We start from the raw sequence: 12160 nt of genomic DNA, 5'->3' as shown, positions 1-12160 counted from the left end.
TCCGAAATGAGGGAAAAAGTGTCCGAAAATTAAACGTCCGAAATAAAACGTCCGAAATTTTTTGCAAGTAATGTATATCGTCAGCTGCAAGATACAGATCGAGGTATAAAATGTCCTGCGTGACTGTGTTTATTACATGTAAGTAAGCGCACATATGCATTTCACTTGAAGATTTACATCCGGGATATCGTTATTGATAGCTAGTTACCAGTCTGCCAAGCGATAGAAGACAAAGCGTGCAAGATGGCGGCTAACAAGCCAGCTACTGCCGCGAATACGCCAGCTTTCGAGATCCCTAGTTGGTAAGGTTTGATGGATTCACTGGTCTTATGTCTGATATTTTACTTGAACGAGAGATTTTCTTTATCATAGGGCAGGGAAACCGCCACAGGGACTTCATTTAGATGTGATGAAGCAGTCGAATTTAGTGGAGGTAAAGATTGACCAAAACAAACACTTCGAATTAATAAGACTTAAAGCGTAAGTTAAAGCTTCGAGCTTCACTCGAAAGCTTGTTACTTATCTCCATCGAATCTTACAATTGACCGTCAATTGGTAGTGTTAGCTTGCTAATGTTATTGTTTTCAAAACACTCATACGACTGCCGATTCATAGTACTCCTGATTCTGACCACATGACCTTTAGCTTGTCAATCAAAACAAGAGGAGATGGAGTTAATGAATGTCACAAGCAAAATAAGTAATCAGAGAAAATCAGCATTGTGCATGCGCTTTAAGATGATGTTAAAAAGGTACTGATTAATCAGAACCATTCCCCTACTCCCCAAATAATCGGTCATGTTGAAATGCAGACCATGCAGACTGCAGACTGTGCAGATCGTGCCGACTGTGCAGACTGAGTGTTATTTTTTTTTACTTGTACCTTAATTTTTCTTGTGATTTTCTCATTTATTAGCCATGACCATAACAGGTACACTTATGATGCACGGTGCACATAACAAGGGGAAGCGGGAAACTAGTGAAAGTGTCTACTACTTTAATTAATGTCTAACAAGAAAAATTAAAATACAAGTAAAAAAAAAATAATAACACTCAGTCTGCACAGTCTGCAGTCTGCATGGTCTGCATTTCAACATGACAACCAAATTATTAAGGGCCACTTCATGTGAACCTGGTATTAAACTGGGCTTTGTTGGCAGGGCAAACTTTTTCTTCTGTTCAGAGTTATGGAGAATTTCAGCCCTGTTACTGAGATGAAAAAGACACAAGACTTTGCGATGGCCTTCTCTTCCTTTGAACGATTGTTTAAATCATCTAGCAATTATCGTGAAGTACCCACAAGCCTGAACATAAATACATTGCCCATGTAAAGCTCTTGGTACTGAATCTGTTTATCAGCATTGAAATCAAGGCTTTTTAAGGCCATATTGGAGTTGAACCAATAGCTGGACTGGGGTGTTCATATGGGAAAGATTTCCAACCTGGTTACTGAGAACTTGATCATGAAAACCCAGATCTTTGTCACCAAGCTAATCTGCCTCATGGGAGCACATGAAAGGAGATGGCAGTAAGATGAGGCCAACCTGGTTAACTGGGGTCATGAAGAGGCCAAAAAAAAAAATGTGTGGTTTACATTATTAAGCAAATTATCTTGAGAGGGTGACAAACATTGAATGCTTTTTTTTAAGTCATTGCACTGGAACAGACTGCACTGACTATCGAGTTGGTTTGTGCAGTTTTTATTTGTGCAAAATCAACACTGGGTGAGGTTTAGGCATCTGACAGTGAGTAGTGTGTCGATGTTATTGCTCCTCAGACAGAAATTAATGCCCTGTGGACATTGGTTGCTCTTTTTTAATATGTACACATGTGCATTTCTTTGTTGTCCAGACTATGAGAATATTAAATTTTATTTTTCACCTTTAAATAGTAGCAAAGTTTGGACAGAAAACCTAATTTAGAATCTGTAAGTGGAAACAAATTACACATTATTGATGCAATATTTTCCTTGTTGTTAGAAACTGATCATTGATCAGAAGTCCTGCTACTTATTTGGAAGAAACAAGGAAACATGTGACTTCTCATTGGAGCATACTTCATGTTCACGGGTCCATGCTGCACTTGTGTTCCATAGACACCTTAATCGATCTTTCTTGATTGACCTCAAGAGTAGTGAGTATCTCTAAAGAATTGCTAATTTGATAGTTTTATACACTAATTTATTGTGGGTGGCCAGATTCAAACTGAGTTGTACTTAAATACTTTATTACAAATAAGATATCTTGGAACACAGCTGAGTGGAGTGGATTTAAACTAGGTAGGGGTAGCTTAGTACACTTGTCCCATGAACAGTGCATTTACGCACTGGCAAGGGAGGGAACTTTGTAAAGTTTCCTCTCAAACGATTTAATTTCTCCCTTCTTTGAAGGGAGCATACAACAATCAGAATTAAGAAATTGCCCCTCCCAGAGAGTTATCACAGAAAAAAAATTGAAACTTAAAAACAAGGCCCTCTGAGGTCGGCATCATCTTTGTTTCACAAGAACTGTGGGGATAGCATTTGGCAGATGGGGGAGTCGGTATTTTTGTGACGTTTGTACAGTCCATCACATTTGAATCAATAATTATTTTGTAATTTGCATGATTTATGAATTGAGTTCAGTGTGTGTTTAGAACGGCATTTGCTGAAACGCCAAACCACTGTCGCATTATCCGACTTGGCAACTCGAACTTGTACTGGAGTCCAACCAGTTAATTTGAGTTGCACTGAATGGTGGTAAATGTTGCACCATTCATGCGCCTATTTCAAAATTAATAGGTTCGATGAATAAAGTTCTACTAAGATTCGATGTTTGCTCCCGGCCTTACTTGCCAAGGGTGTCCACAATAAAGGGAGTTGACTTTAAATTTCAGGTATTTGGTTGAATAACTAAATAAATAAACACACAAACACAAACTATACAGATCAGGTAACGTAGTTATGGAAATCTTTCAGGAGAGGGCTGAGGCAAATCTCATCCAAATTCTTTACTCCCTGCACATACATATATTACTGTTTCAATTTGATTTAAATACCTGAGTTATTATATCACAAAAATACACCTTGTGATGTTGAGATATCACACAATGCAAATTGTTAAAATAATAATTATAATAATTTATAATTATTGCAATAATATCACACTAATATCCCATTTGGGCAATAAAATTGTTCACATTGTAATCTACTACTTTTGAATATCGTGGCACCTGATGTGGCCAGCTTCTTACGAGATGTCTCTTGAAACCATCTTTCCTCTTTCTCATTGCAATGCTGATGTGAATTAATCTTGAGTAATTATGTTTCTTTTCTATTTTTAGCACACGGGACTTTTATTGGTACAATTCGATTAGAACCACAGAAACCAACCCAAGTTCAGGTTGACAGTGTGATCAGGTTTGGTGCATCCACTAGGAGCTATGTTCTGCGAGAAAAACCTGCAATGCCCAGTGCAGCTCTGAAGATGCCAGAGAATGTATCGGACAATATGGAACAGGACAATGATGAAAATACCAAGGGAGGGTTACTGGGACTACCTGAATCCGATACAGAGCTTGATGTAAGGGTCTCAAACTCTTTACTAACAGTCAATCCAGGTCATGCAAGACTGGTATTTTTGAAATTTGAACAGAGCTTTGAATGTCAGTTTTGAACATCGCCAACAAGATCTCAGAGTTCCCATAGAAATTTCTCAAGTTTATTGACTGTATAAAGCTATGAATGTTTCTTTACATTACAGCATTAAGTATTTTAAGAATAACAATTGTTTCCCAAGCATTTTGAATCTTTTTTGCAGTTACCACCAATTTCATTGATACGCAACCCTCCAATAAAAACTTCCGCGAACATTTGGCGATTTGCTTCCGTCAATCATGCGCTCATGTTAATTCATAGAGTGAATGATGATGAATTTGTACATAATAACATCTATTGCAACACTTACCTGTATTATGCAAAAGTTTTTAAAATTTGATTAAATTTCTGTGCTAAACAAAACTGTACTCGGCACTTGCTCCATAAAGAGTAGATTGAAAGCAAAATATTCTTGTTGTACAAATGTAGGATCTGACAGAGTTCAACACGGCCCACAACAAAAGGATATCATCACTAGGCATTGAAGAGGGAAGCACTAATTTGGCAGGTGTTACATCACTAAAACGAAAAAGGAAAACATCATTATCTGTGGCATTTAGAGAAGGAGAAGAAATTATCAATCCAGGTACATGTAAAGATCTCTCAGCTGACGTTATGAATGTTTTATATGATCAAAATAAATGTACGTTTATGTCAGCATCTAGCATAAGGATGCTGTTGTGCAGTTCCAGAACATGTCCATACAGATACTCCCCACATGGAAGGTTTTTTGTTTTGCTGCCTCCCTCTCCCCAGGAAATTCCAGTTTAGCTCTATACATTGCCTCTAAAATTTTGGCTTCTAAGCCCCTCTCCTCCTAGGAATTTCCAATGACCTTCCATGAGGTGGGTATGGATTTTTTTCTGGAACTGCAGATTAGTAATTGTGATAATTTTACAGTTGGAGGGGATTGAGAGGTCTCAAAGGCCACAAAATTGAAAGAAATGTATGAAGTGAAATTGGAATTTCTGAAGGATTAGGGGATCTTGGAGAAATCCCCTCTGCTGGTGGGGAGGAGGCTGGGGGGCATGGTTATTTTCTGGAAGTGTACATTGCTTTTAATTATCATAAAAATTTAAAAGAAGTGAAATTGATAGGAAATGTATTGAGCAGAACTGGAATTTCCACAGAAGTAGGTAAGGGGGGGGGGGGTCTTGGAAAAGATCCTTCTGATGGGGAGGGGGGTGGGGGCATGGATATTTTCTGGAACTGCATGTCGCTTTTCATTTTCCTCTATGGTCACCATTGTCATGGAAGTCACAGATGATAAAGTTTGGGGATTTTGCCAGGGAAATAGTTTTTGTCTAGTAGTGTTGTCGCAGGGCTTGAAGCTGTGATGACGACCACCATCTAATTCATCCTTAGAAATGTCACTGGTTTATCACATGTAGATTTCACGAGAATAAAGAAATGACCACCACCAACAAAATGTCTTGATATTTAAACAAATTCTCCCATGTTCTAGTGCCATAGATAAATATGGAGCACTGTGGAGAGAATATAGATGTTGATACGGGGTCTCAAAGGTGATTCCAGTAGTGTAGTAGTAATGTTACTGTTTTGCTTGTTGTGATCAAACGTAATTTCTTCTCTTTCCAGAGGATATTGACCCCTCTGTTGGCAAGTTTAGAAATATGGTTCAAACAACGATTGTAATTCCTACCAAGGTACTGTACATACATGTATGCATATTGTAAACATAATTTAAATATTGGTAGCTGTAAATTTGTCTTTATGATAGCATCACTCAGTGCAATCTAGCTATTACACTACAGTGTAGATGTTTATGAAAATGGCAATGAGTTGTAGAGAGTCAGTTCTCTCTAAGGCTGGATGAACTTGGGACCAGCCAGGACTAGCCAACCTTACAGTATCTCACTTGGGAAGGTATCTGTCTTATGGTGGTGTACATGTAGCTTTGAGGGAGCTTTTTTTAATTTTTTATTTATTTATTGCAACGCATTGCTTGCAGTGCAAATTATTTGGCATACTTACAATACAGTCTCACTCGAGATACTATTACTAATGCTATTTACAAATCAATGTGATTACATACACTTACACTACTTATAATGCAATCACTAACAATACGATTGCTTGTACTTATATCTTGGTTACTAATATTACAATATGATTATGACTTCTCGGAAAACAGATACTTATACTATTTACACTACTATAATAATAATAATAATAATAATAATAATAATAATAATAGTAATAGTAATAATAATAATAATAATAATATATAAAATAATAATAATAATAATATAATCTTTATTAACATATACCAAGCAGCTAAAATTGTTATTTACAAGTAAAAAGTTGAGAAAAGAACTATTAAAACCTAATAATAATAATAATGATAATGATAATGATAATGATAATGATAATGATAATGATAATGATAATAATAATAAGTATATGTAATAGGACTACATGCTGTCCAATTTGGAAATAATTGGATGAGAAAAATTCCGAGGCAGTCCGAGGAATTTTTTGAATCCAATTATTTCCAAATTGGACAAGCATGTAGTTGTATTACCTATTAATTATATTGTGTATTATGTAAGGTTAAAAAAATAATGCTGATTTTGTCAGGAATATATTATTTCAAAATATCTTTGGTATCCAAATTAATAGTTAATTTGGATCGGTATCCAAATTTACAAATAATACAATGGTTGCTTGAATGGGATTTCTGACTAGCAATAATAATAATAATAATAATAATAATAATAATAATAATAATAATAATAATAATAATAATAATAATAATTCAAACATATTTTTGCTATCAATGCAGGTCCTGTTAGGTCCCCTGTTAAGTGGAAGCTATCAAGTCAACAAGCAATATTCAATTTGCCATTGTATTTTTATTTTGGATTTAAGTTCAGAAATATTAGGATTCTTAAAGAAAATCTTAAATGTGTAAACATAGTGCTTCACAACTGACAAGAGAAGATCTAGTCTGTGCTTTTGAATGGAGGTCATCTGAGCTATTTCATCAGTCCAATTAAATACAATCTGCTCGAGCTTTGAGGGAGCTTGGAAGTTCACCTCTACTCTTTGATTACAGTATTGAAGCTTTGTCAATGGTGGGATACCATTGAACCCTGTTATTACAGAGGTCATTGGGGTCAGAAAAAGTGTCCATATTATGCAAATGTCCTTACTAAGCAGGACAGTTTTAAGGAAAAGGTGATCTTGATGGTTGTGGAGTCATTTTACTCAGAAAGCAACAAGATTGTTGCAAGTGTGACAATTAGTGTTGCATGTGACTAAAAAGTTAATCATGAGGTGTCATTATTTAGCTAGTGTCTTTAATGCAGGGTTTGAAAGTACAAAATTATATGTTCTCACTTTCTCACTATCATAATATTTAAAACAATGTGGCTGTCAGCAAGGATATCATTAGTTTTTAGCTTGTGCTCAAAAGGGTCAATTTAATTTTTGAATTCTCAGAAAATGCGAGGTCCAGTGTCGCCCATGGGAACCTTAACAGAGAACATTACTCGGCGACTTCAGAGTTTCCCTTACTCTCAAGGTCTCTACTCCAATCTTCCAGGGAATGGCCCTGTTCCCGAACCTACCAGTCCAACGTCGCCCACAGCCCAGCATAAACCTCGTATGACAATCACATCAGCACCTGATGTGTCATCACCAACACTGCCAAGTGCTCCAATACACCACGCACCGGAACCAATACCTGCTGGACCGGCTATGCAAAATGCACAAATGACAATCCCTGAAGCACCTAAAAAGAAATATGCCAAAGAGGCATGGCCCGGGAAGAAACCAACACCAGCTTTACTTATCTAGTTACATGTATTTATTAAGAAATTTTTAACATTGTTTTACAGTTCATGAAAAAGAAGGTTACTATAATAGAAGCTGTTGTATTTTCCCACCACGTGGGTGCCCTCTGTGGGGCGTTTATGCAAAGCAAAGCCTTAAGGATGATGTCACCTTTTGTTATCGCACATACATTCTGCACATCTTGAGATGGTCTTAGAAACTCGGGTTTCTTAGGAATAGTGCCTGCTACTGTAATACAAACTCACCAAAAGCTTTTTTTAGGGATGTATGACTAGGCAGTTAAAAAGGTATCTTGGGCTCAGTTCAGACGCTGAACTTTTCATGAGCCGAACTTAATTCAAATTAAGGTCGGCCCAAATCACGAAAATCCCGCCTTTTGATTCAGACGCGGAACTTAATTAGCCGAACTTAATTTACTTTTTATTTTTAATTTTTTCATTTGAAATACGTTATAATAATTTATGCATTAGGTTCGCCTCATGAAAAGTTCGACGTCTGAATCAAAGCCGTTCCAAAGACGAAATTCCCTGCAGAGCCAGGCGGGAAGAACGGCTGAGCCGTTCCAAATTGAAACAGCCGTTCTCAACTGATTCAGACACCGAACTTTTCATATGCTTAATTCTAGGTATTAGGTTCGGCTCATGAAAAGTTCAGCGTCTGAACCGGGCCTTGGCAAGGGCTGTTGGAGTCTAAAAAGAAAATTGGGGGGAACGATGCATTAATTTTTCAGAGATAATTGAGCTTCAATTTGGACAGAAACTGCCATACATTGTTCTACATTTCAGAGCTTTTTAGAATTATTGTTGCTTAGCTATCTTAGTAAAATTTGTGAGGTTACGGTCCCCAGTTTTCCTTTTTGGACTCCTGCATAGTTATAAACTTTGCAAAAATGCCTCTGTATTCCAAAGCACTGTCCTTAAGCCCTGGCTAAACCATAATGTGAATTTCTGAGAGTTAATGAGAGTTCAAGCTCTCAGTTGACCTGCCATGCCTCTCAAATGCTTTTGGCAACTCTTGTGTACTTTTGAAGAGATGGAATTTGATCAAATTTTAGTAGAATAGATGGCATTTCAAACCTTCAATCTGATTTATCCTTCTATTGTTCAATTCTGATTGGTTGAAAGCACCACAATAAATCCCAAATTGTACTCTGAAGGAGAACCTACATCTTTTATGTTTATGTAGCAATGGTGCGTGGGCATAGCCAAACACGGCAAATTTGAACAGGAACAGAAAAAGGGGCCAACAGTCGTGTGCAGTTTCCGATGAAGAAGTGCTTCAGAACTTAAAAGAAAAACAGTCTGGTATCGCAAACCTGGGTCAATGTTTGGCGTAGCTGGGCTGAAGAGTGCAGTATTAATCCTAACCCTAAACAAAGCTTGGCTGGAAAATGTTTTGAGTGCACTATGAATGAAAGGTCACACAACTTTCTTGTACAATTCATGGTTAATAGCTACTTGTGATGTTTTGAAAGTCCTAAAACTGCACTTGCCTCAGGAACTTTTGAAACATCACGAGAAGCTATTAATTATAAAATATTAATTGTACTCGACTTCGTGTGATTTCCAATAAGAATTTTCATGTGCTTTTGGTTATTCGTGTGTACTTTGGAAGTGTTTTCATTAGATTACGTGGGTGCTCAAAACTGTCAGTTACATTTGACCGCAACGTGTAATTCCTCTTAAATGCACTCAGATAGCTTGAACTCTCCTCAACTCTTGTTTACTCTTGTTCTTGTTTTATGATACATGTAGTTTCTCATTCAATAACAGCTTCTGCTAGAAGTATAAGTAGACTTCAAGCTCAGGTTTTTACAGTCCAAACAATGGTTGAAGGACATCACCAGAGTTTAGCTTAACGTCTGCAAGACATCTAAATTTGATGTCCTGTTGGTGTATATAAGGCGTTATATTCATGTCATTTGAGAGGAGAACTATCCTGCCAATTTCTGATGATTGGTCATGGATGCAGGTTTTAGTGGATGCTACAGTGTGTGAGGCGGGGTGGTGAACCGCACCCAAGTTAAGGAAGAGAAGAAAAATTCGTCGGGGTGGTGAACTTGATGGTTCCGGACTATGTTGTTCTCTGCATTTTTGTGTATCTTCCTTAGAGAAGAACCTCAATAGGCCATTTCCCAGTTGCTTTGAACCTCATTATGACAGTAAGGCTTCGTGCATAGTATTTTGTAAAAACAATTGTGAAAATTAATTTTTATTCATATACAAACAAAACTAAAAGCAAAAACATGAAAAGCTTCCACTGGATAAATTTATCCGCTCTTTAAACAACCGGGTCCAGAAGTTACAAGTAAAAGGTAGAGTTAAGATTTGAATGTTGACTTACTCATGTGGAAGTGTAAAGAAACGGTGAAACCTGCCTTAGTTATCCTTGTGGGTGCCTAGTTTCCTCCAGGGATGAAAGGAAGAGGGAATATGGAAAAGAATATTTTGGCAGGACCATTGTGTCGTTTTTGGCGGGAAGGTTTGGTTATGTTAATGAAGATCCGTAGCAGTTAGATGTCGTATTTATGTGGCTTCAATGTTGTTGATTTTTTTGACCGCCTGGTGGTAGAAGGACATCATTAAGTCCGGATACCCGCAAGTCACTGGATACCTTTCAAAGAAACGAAACGTGTCTTCCATCCTTCCATCGTTGAAAGAGCTTTTAAGCGCTATTGCTTTGGCGATGGGTGGTTGATCGATCCAGGCGGAAAGTTTATCACCAACTCTTCAATATTCCTGTCCACGGTAATCGTTAGTTTAGCCGGTATTACCGTGAGTTGTGACCCATTTCCCAAGCTATGTCGTGATCGAATTGGGAAAATGAAGAGTTCGTTTTAGACTAACAAAATTTTCCTTTGACCACGACACTGTGTGTTCCTCATCAAAAAAGTCCGCCATTACCCACAATGCAAAGCGCACTTTATTCTTCTACCACAGTCCAACCAAAACGCTCAACCCATCTTAAAAAAAAAAATCTTGCCTACGAATGGGTGAATTTCCTTTCACTAACCCCCAAACGTAAGAAAACTAACCCCCCAACGTAAGAATCCCTGAGCCCCAAACATAACAAAACTAACTCCCAAACCTGAGAATTACTAACCCCCAAACGTAAGAAAACTAACCCCCAAACGTAAGAATTACTATCCCCCAAACGTAAGAAAACTAACCGCCCAAAGTAAGAATCCCTAAGCCCCAAACATAAGAAAACTAACTCCCAAACCTAAGAATTACTAACCGACAAACGTAAGGAAACTAACCCCCAAACGAAAGAATCCCTAACCTCCAAACGTAAGAAAAGTAACACCCCAACGTAAGAATCCCTGAGCCCCAAACATAACAAAACTAACTCCCAAACCTGAGAATTACTAACCCCCAAACGTAAGAAAACTAACCCCCAAACGTAAGAATTACTATCCCCCAAACGTAAGAAAACTAACCGCCCAAAGTAAGAATCCCTAAGCCCCAAACATAAGAAAACTAACTCCCAAACCTAAGAATTACTAACCGCCAACCGTAAGGAAACTAACCCCTAACGAAAGAATCCCTAACCTCCAAACGTAAGAAAACTAACCCCCCAACGTAAGAATCCCTGAGCCCCAAACATAACAAAACTAACTCCCAAACCTGAGAATTACTAACCCCCAAACGTAAGAAAACTAACCCCCAAACGTAAGAATTACTATCCCCCAAACGTAAGAAAACTAACCGCCCAAAGTAAGAATCCCTAAGCCCCAAACATAAGAAAACTAACTCCCAAACCTAAGAATTACTAACCGCCAAACGTAAGGAAACTAACCCCCAAACGAAAGAATCCCTAACCTCCAAACGTAAGAAAACTAACCCCCAAACGTAAGACTTACTAACCCCCAAACGTAAAAATCCCTAACCCCCAAACGTAAGAATTCCTAGCCCCCAAACGTAAGAAAACTAACCCCCCAACGTAAGAATCCCTGAGCCCCAAACATAACAAAACTAACTCCCAAACCTGAGAATTACTAACCCCCAAACGTAAGAAAACTAACCCCCAAACGTAAGAATTACTATCCCCCAAACGTAAGAAAACTAACCGCCCAAAGTAAGAATCCCTAAGCCCCAAACATAAGAAAACTAACTCCCAAACCTAAGAATTACTAACCGCCAAACGTAAGGAAACTAACCCCCAAACGAAAGAATCCCTAACCTCCAAACGTAAGAAAACTAACCCCCCAACGTAAGAATCCCTGAGCCCCAAACATAACAAAACTAACTCCCAAACCTGAGAATTACTAACCCCCAAACGTAGGAAAACTAACCCCCAAACGTAAGAATTACTATCCCCCAAACGTAAGAAAACTAACCGCCCAAAGTAAGAATCCCTAAGCCCCAAACATAAGAAAACTAACTCCCAAACCTAAGAATTACTAACCGCCAAACGTAAGGAAACTAACCCCCAAACGAAAGAATCCCTAACCTCCAAACGTAAGAAAACTAACCCCCAAACGTAAGACTTACTAACCCCCAAATGTAAAAATCCCTAACCCCCAAACGTAAGAATTACTAGCCCCCAAACGTAAGAAAACTAACCCCCCAACGTAAGAATCCCTGAGCCCCAAACATAACAAAACTAACTCCCAAACCTGAGAATTACTAACCCCCAAACGTAAGAAAACTAACCCCCAAACGTAAGAATTACTATCCCCAAAACGTAAGAAAACTAACCGCCCAAA

At 37.9% G+C, this 12160-nt stretch overlaps 1 protein-coding gene across 1 annotated transcript; it reads left to right on the top strand.

Annotated features, from left to right (window-relative positions):
• Nucleotides 1-224: 224 nt before the first annotated feature.
• LOC146458895 (nuclear inhibitor of protein phosphatase 1-like) lies at nucleotides 225-9784 on the top strand. Its single transcript, XM_085090143.1, has 7 exons — nucleotides 225-302; nucleotides 373-433; nucleotides 1979-2132; nucleotides 3321-3559; nucleotides 4063-4219; nucleotides 5233-5300; nucleotides 7099-9784. The coding sequence occupies exons 1-7, from the start codon at nucleotides 244-246 to the stop codon at nucleotides 7453-7455; spliced, it is 1095 nt and encodes a 364-aa protein (XP_084946269.1). The 5' UTR covers nucleotides 225-243; the 3' UTR covers nucleotides 7456-9784.
• Nucleotides 9785-12160: the final 2376 nt, after the last annotated feature.

The sequence above is a fragment of the Pavona decussata genome, unplaced genomic scaffold (assembly GCF_977016875.1).
Source record: "Pavona decussata unplaced genomic scaffold, jaPavDecu1.1 SCAFFOLD_225, whole genome shotgun sequence".
NCBI lineage: Eukaryota > Metazoa > Cnidaria > Anthozoa > Scleractinia > Agariciidae > Pavona > Pavona decussata.
Note: the sequence above shows the minus strand (reverse complement) of the source record. Positions and strands in the feature narration are given on the sequence as shown.

What these genes read in the sequence shown, in the direction of transcription:
- LOC146458895 (XM_085090143.1), top strand. Translation starts at nt 244, where the DNA reads ATGGCGGCTAACAAGCCAGCTACTGCCGCGAATACGCCAGCTTTCGAG. An exon ending in AGCAGTCGAATTTAGTGGAG is followed by an intron (nt 434 to 1,978) that starts GTAAAGATTGAC and finishes CCTTGTTGTTAG; the next exon opens with AAACTGATCATTGATCAGAA. An exon ending in CTTGATTGACCTCAAGAGTA is followed by an intron (nt 2,133 to 3,320) that starts GTGAGTATCTCT and finishes TTCTATTTTTAG; the next exon opens with CACACGGGACTTTTATTGGT.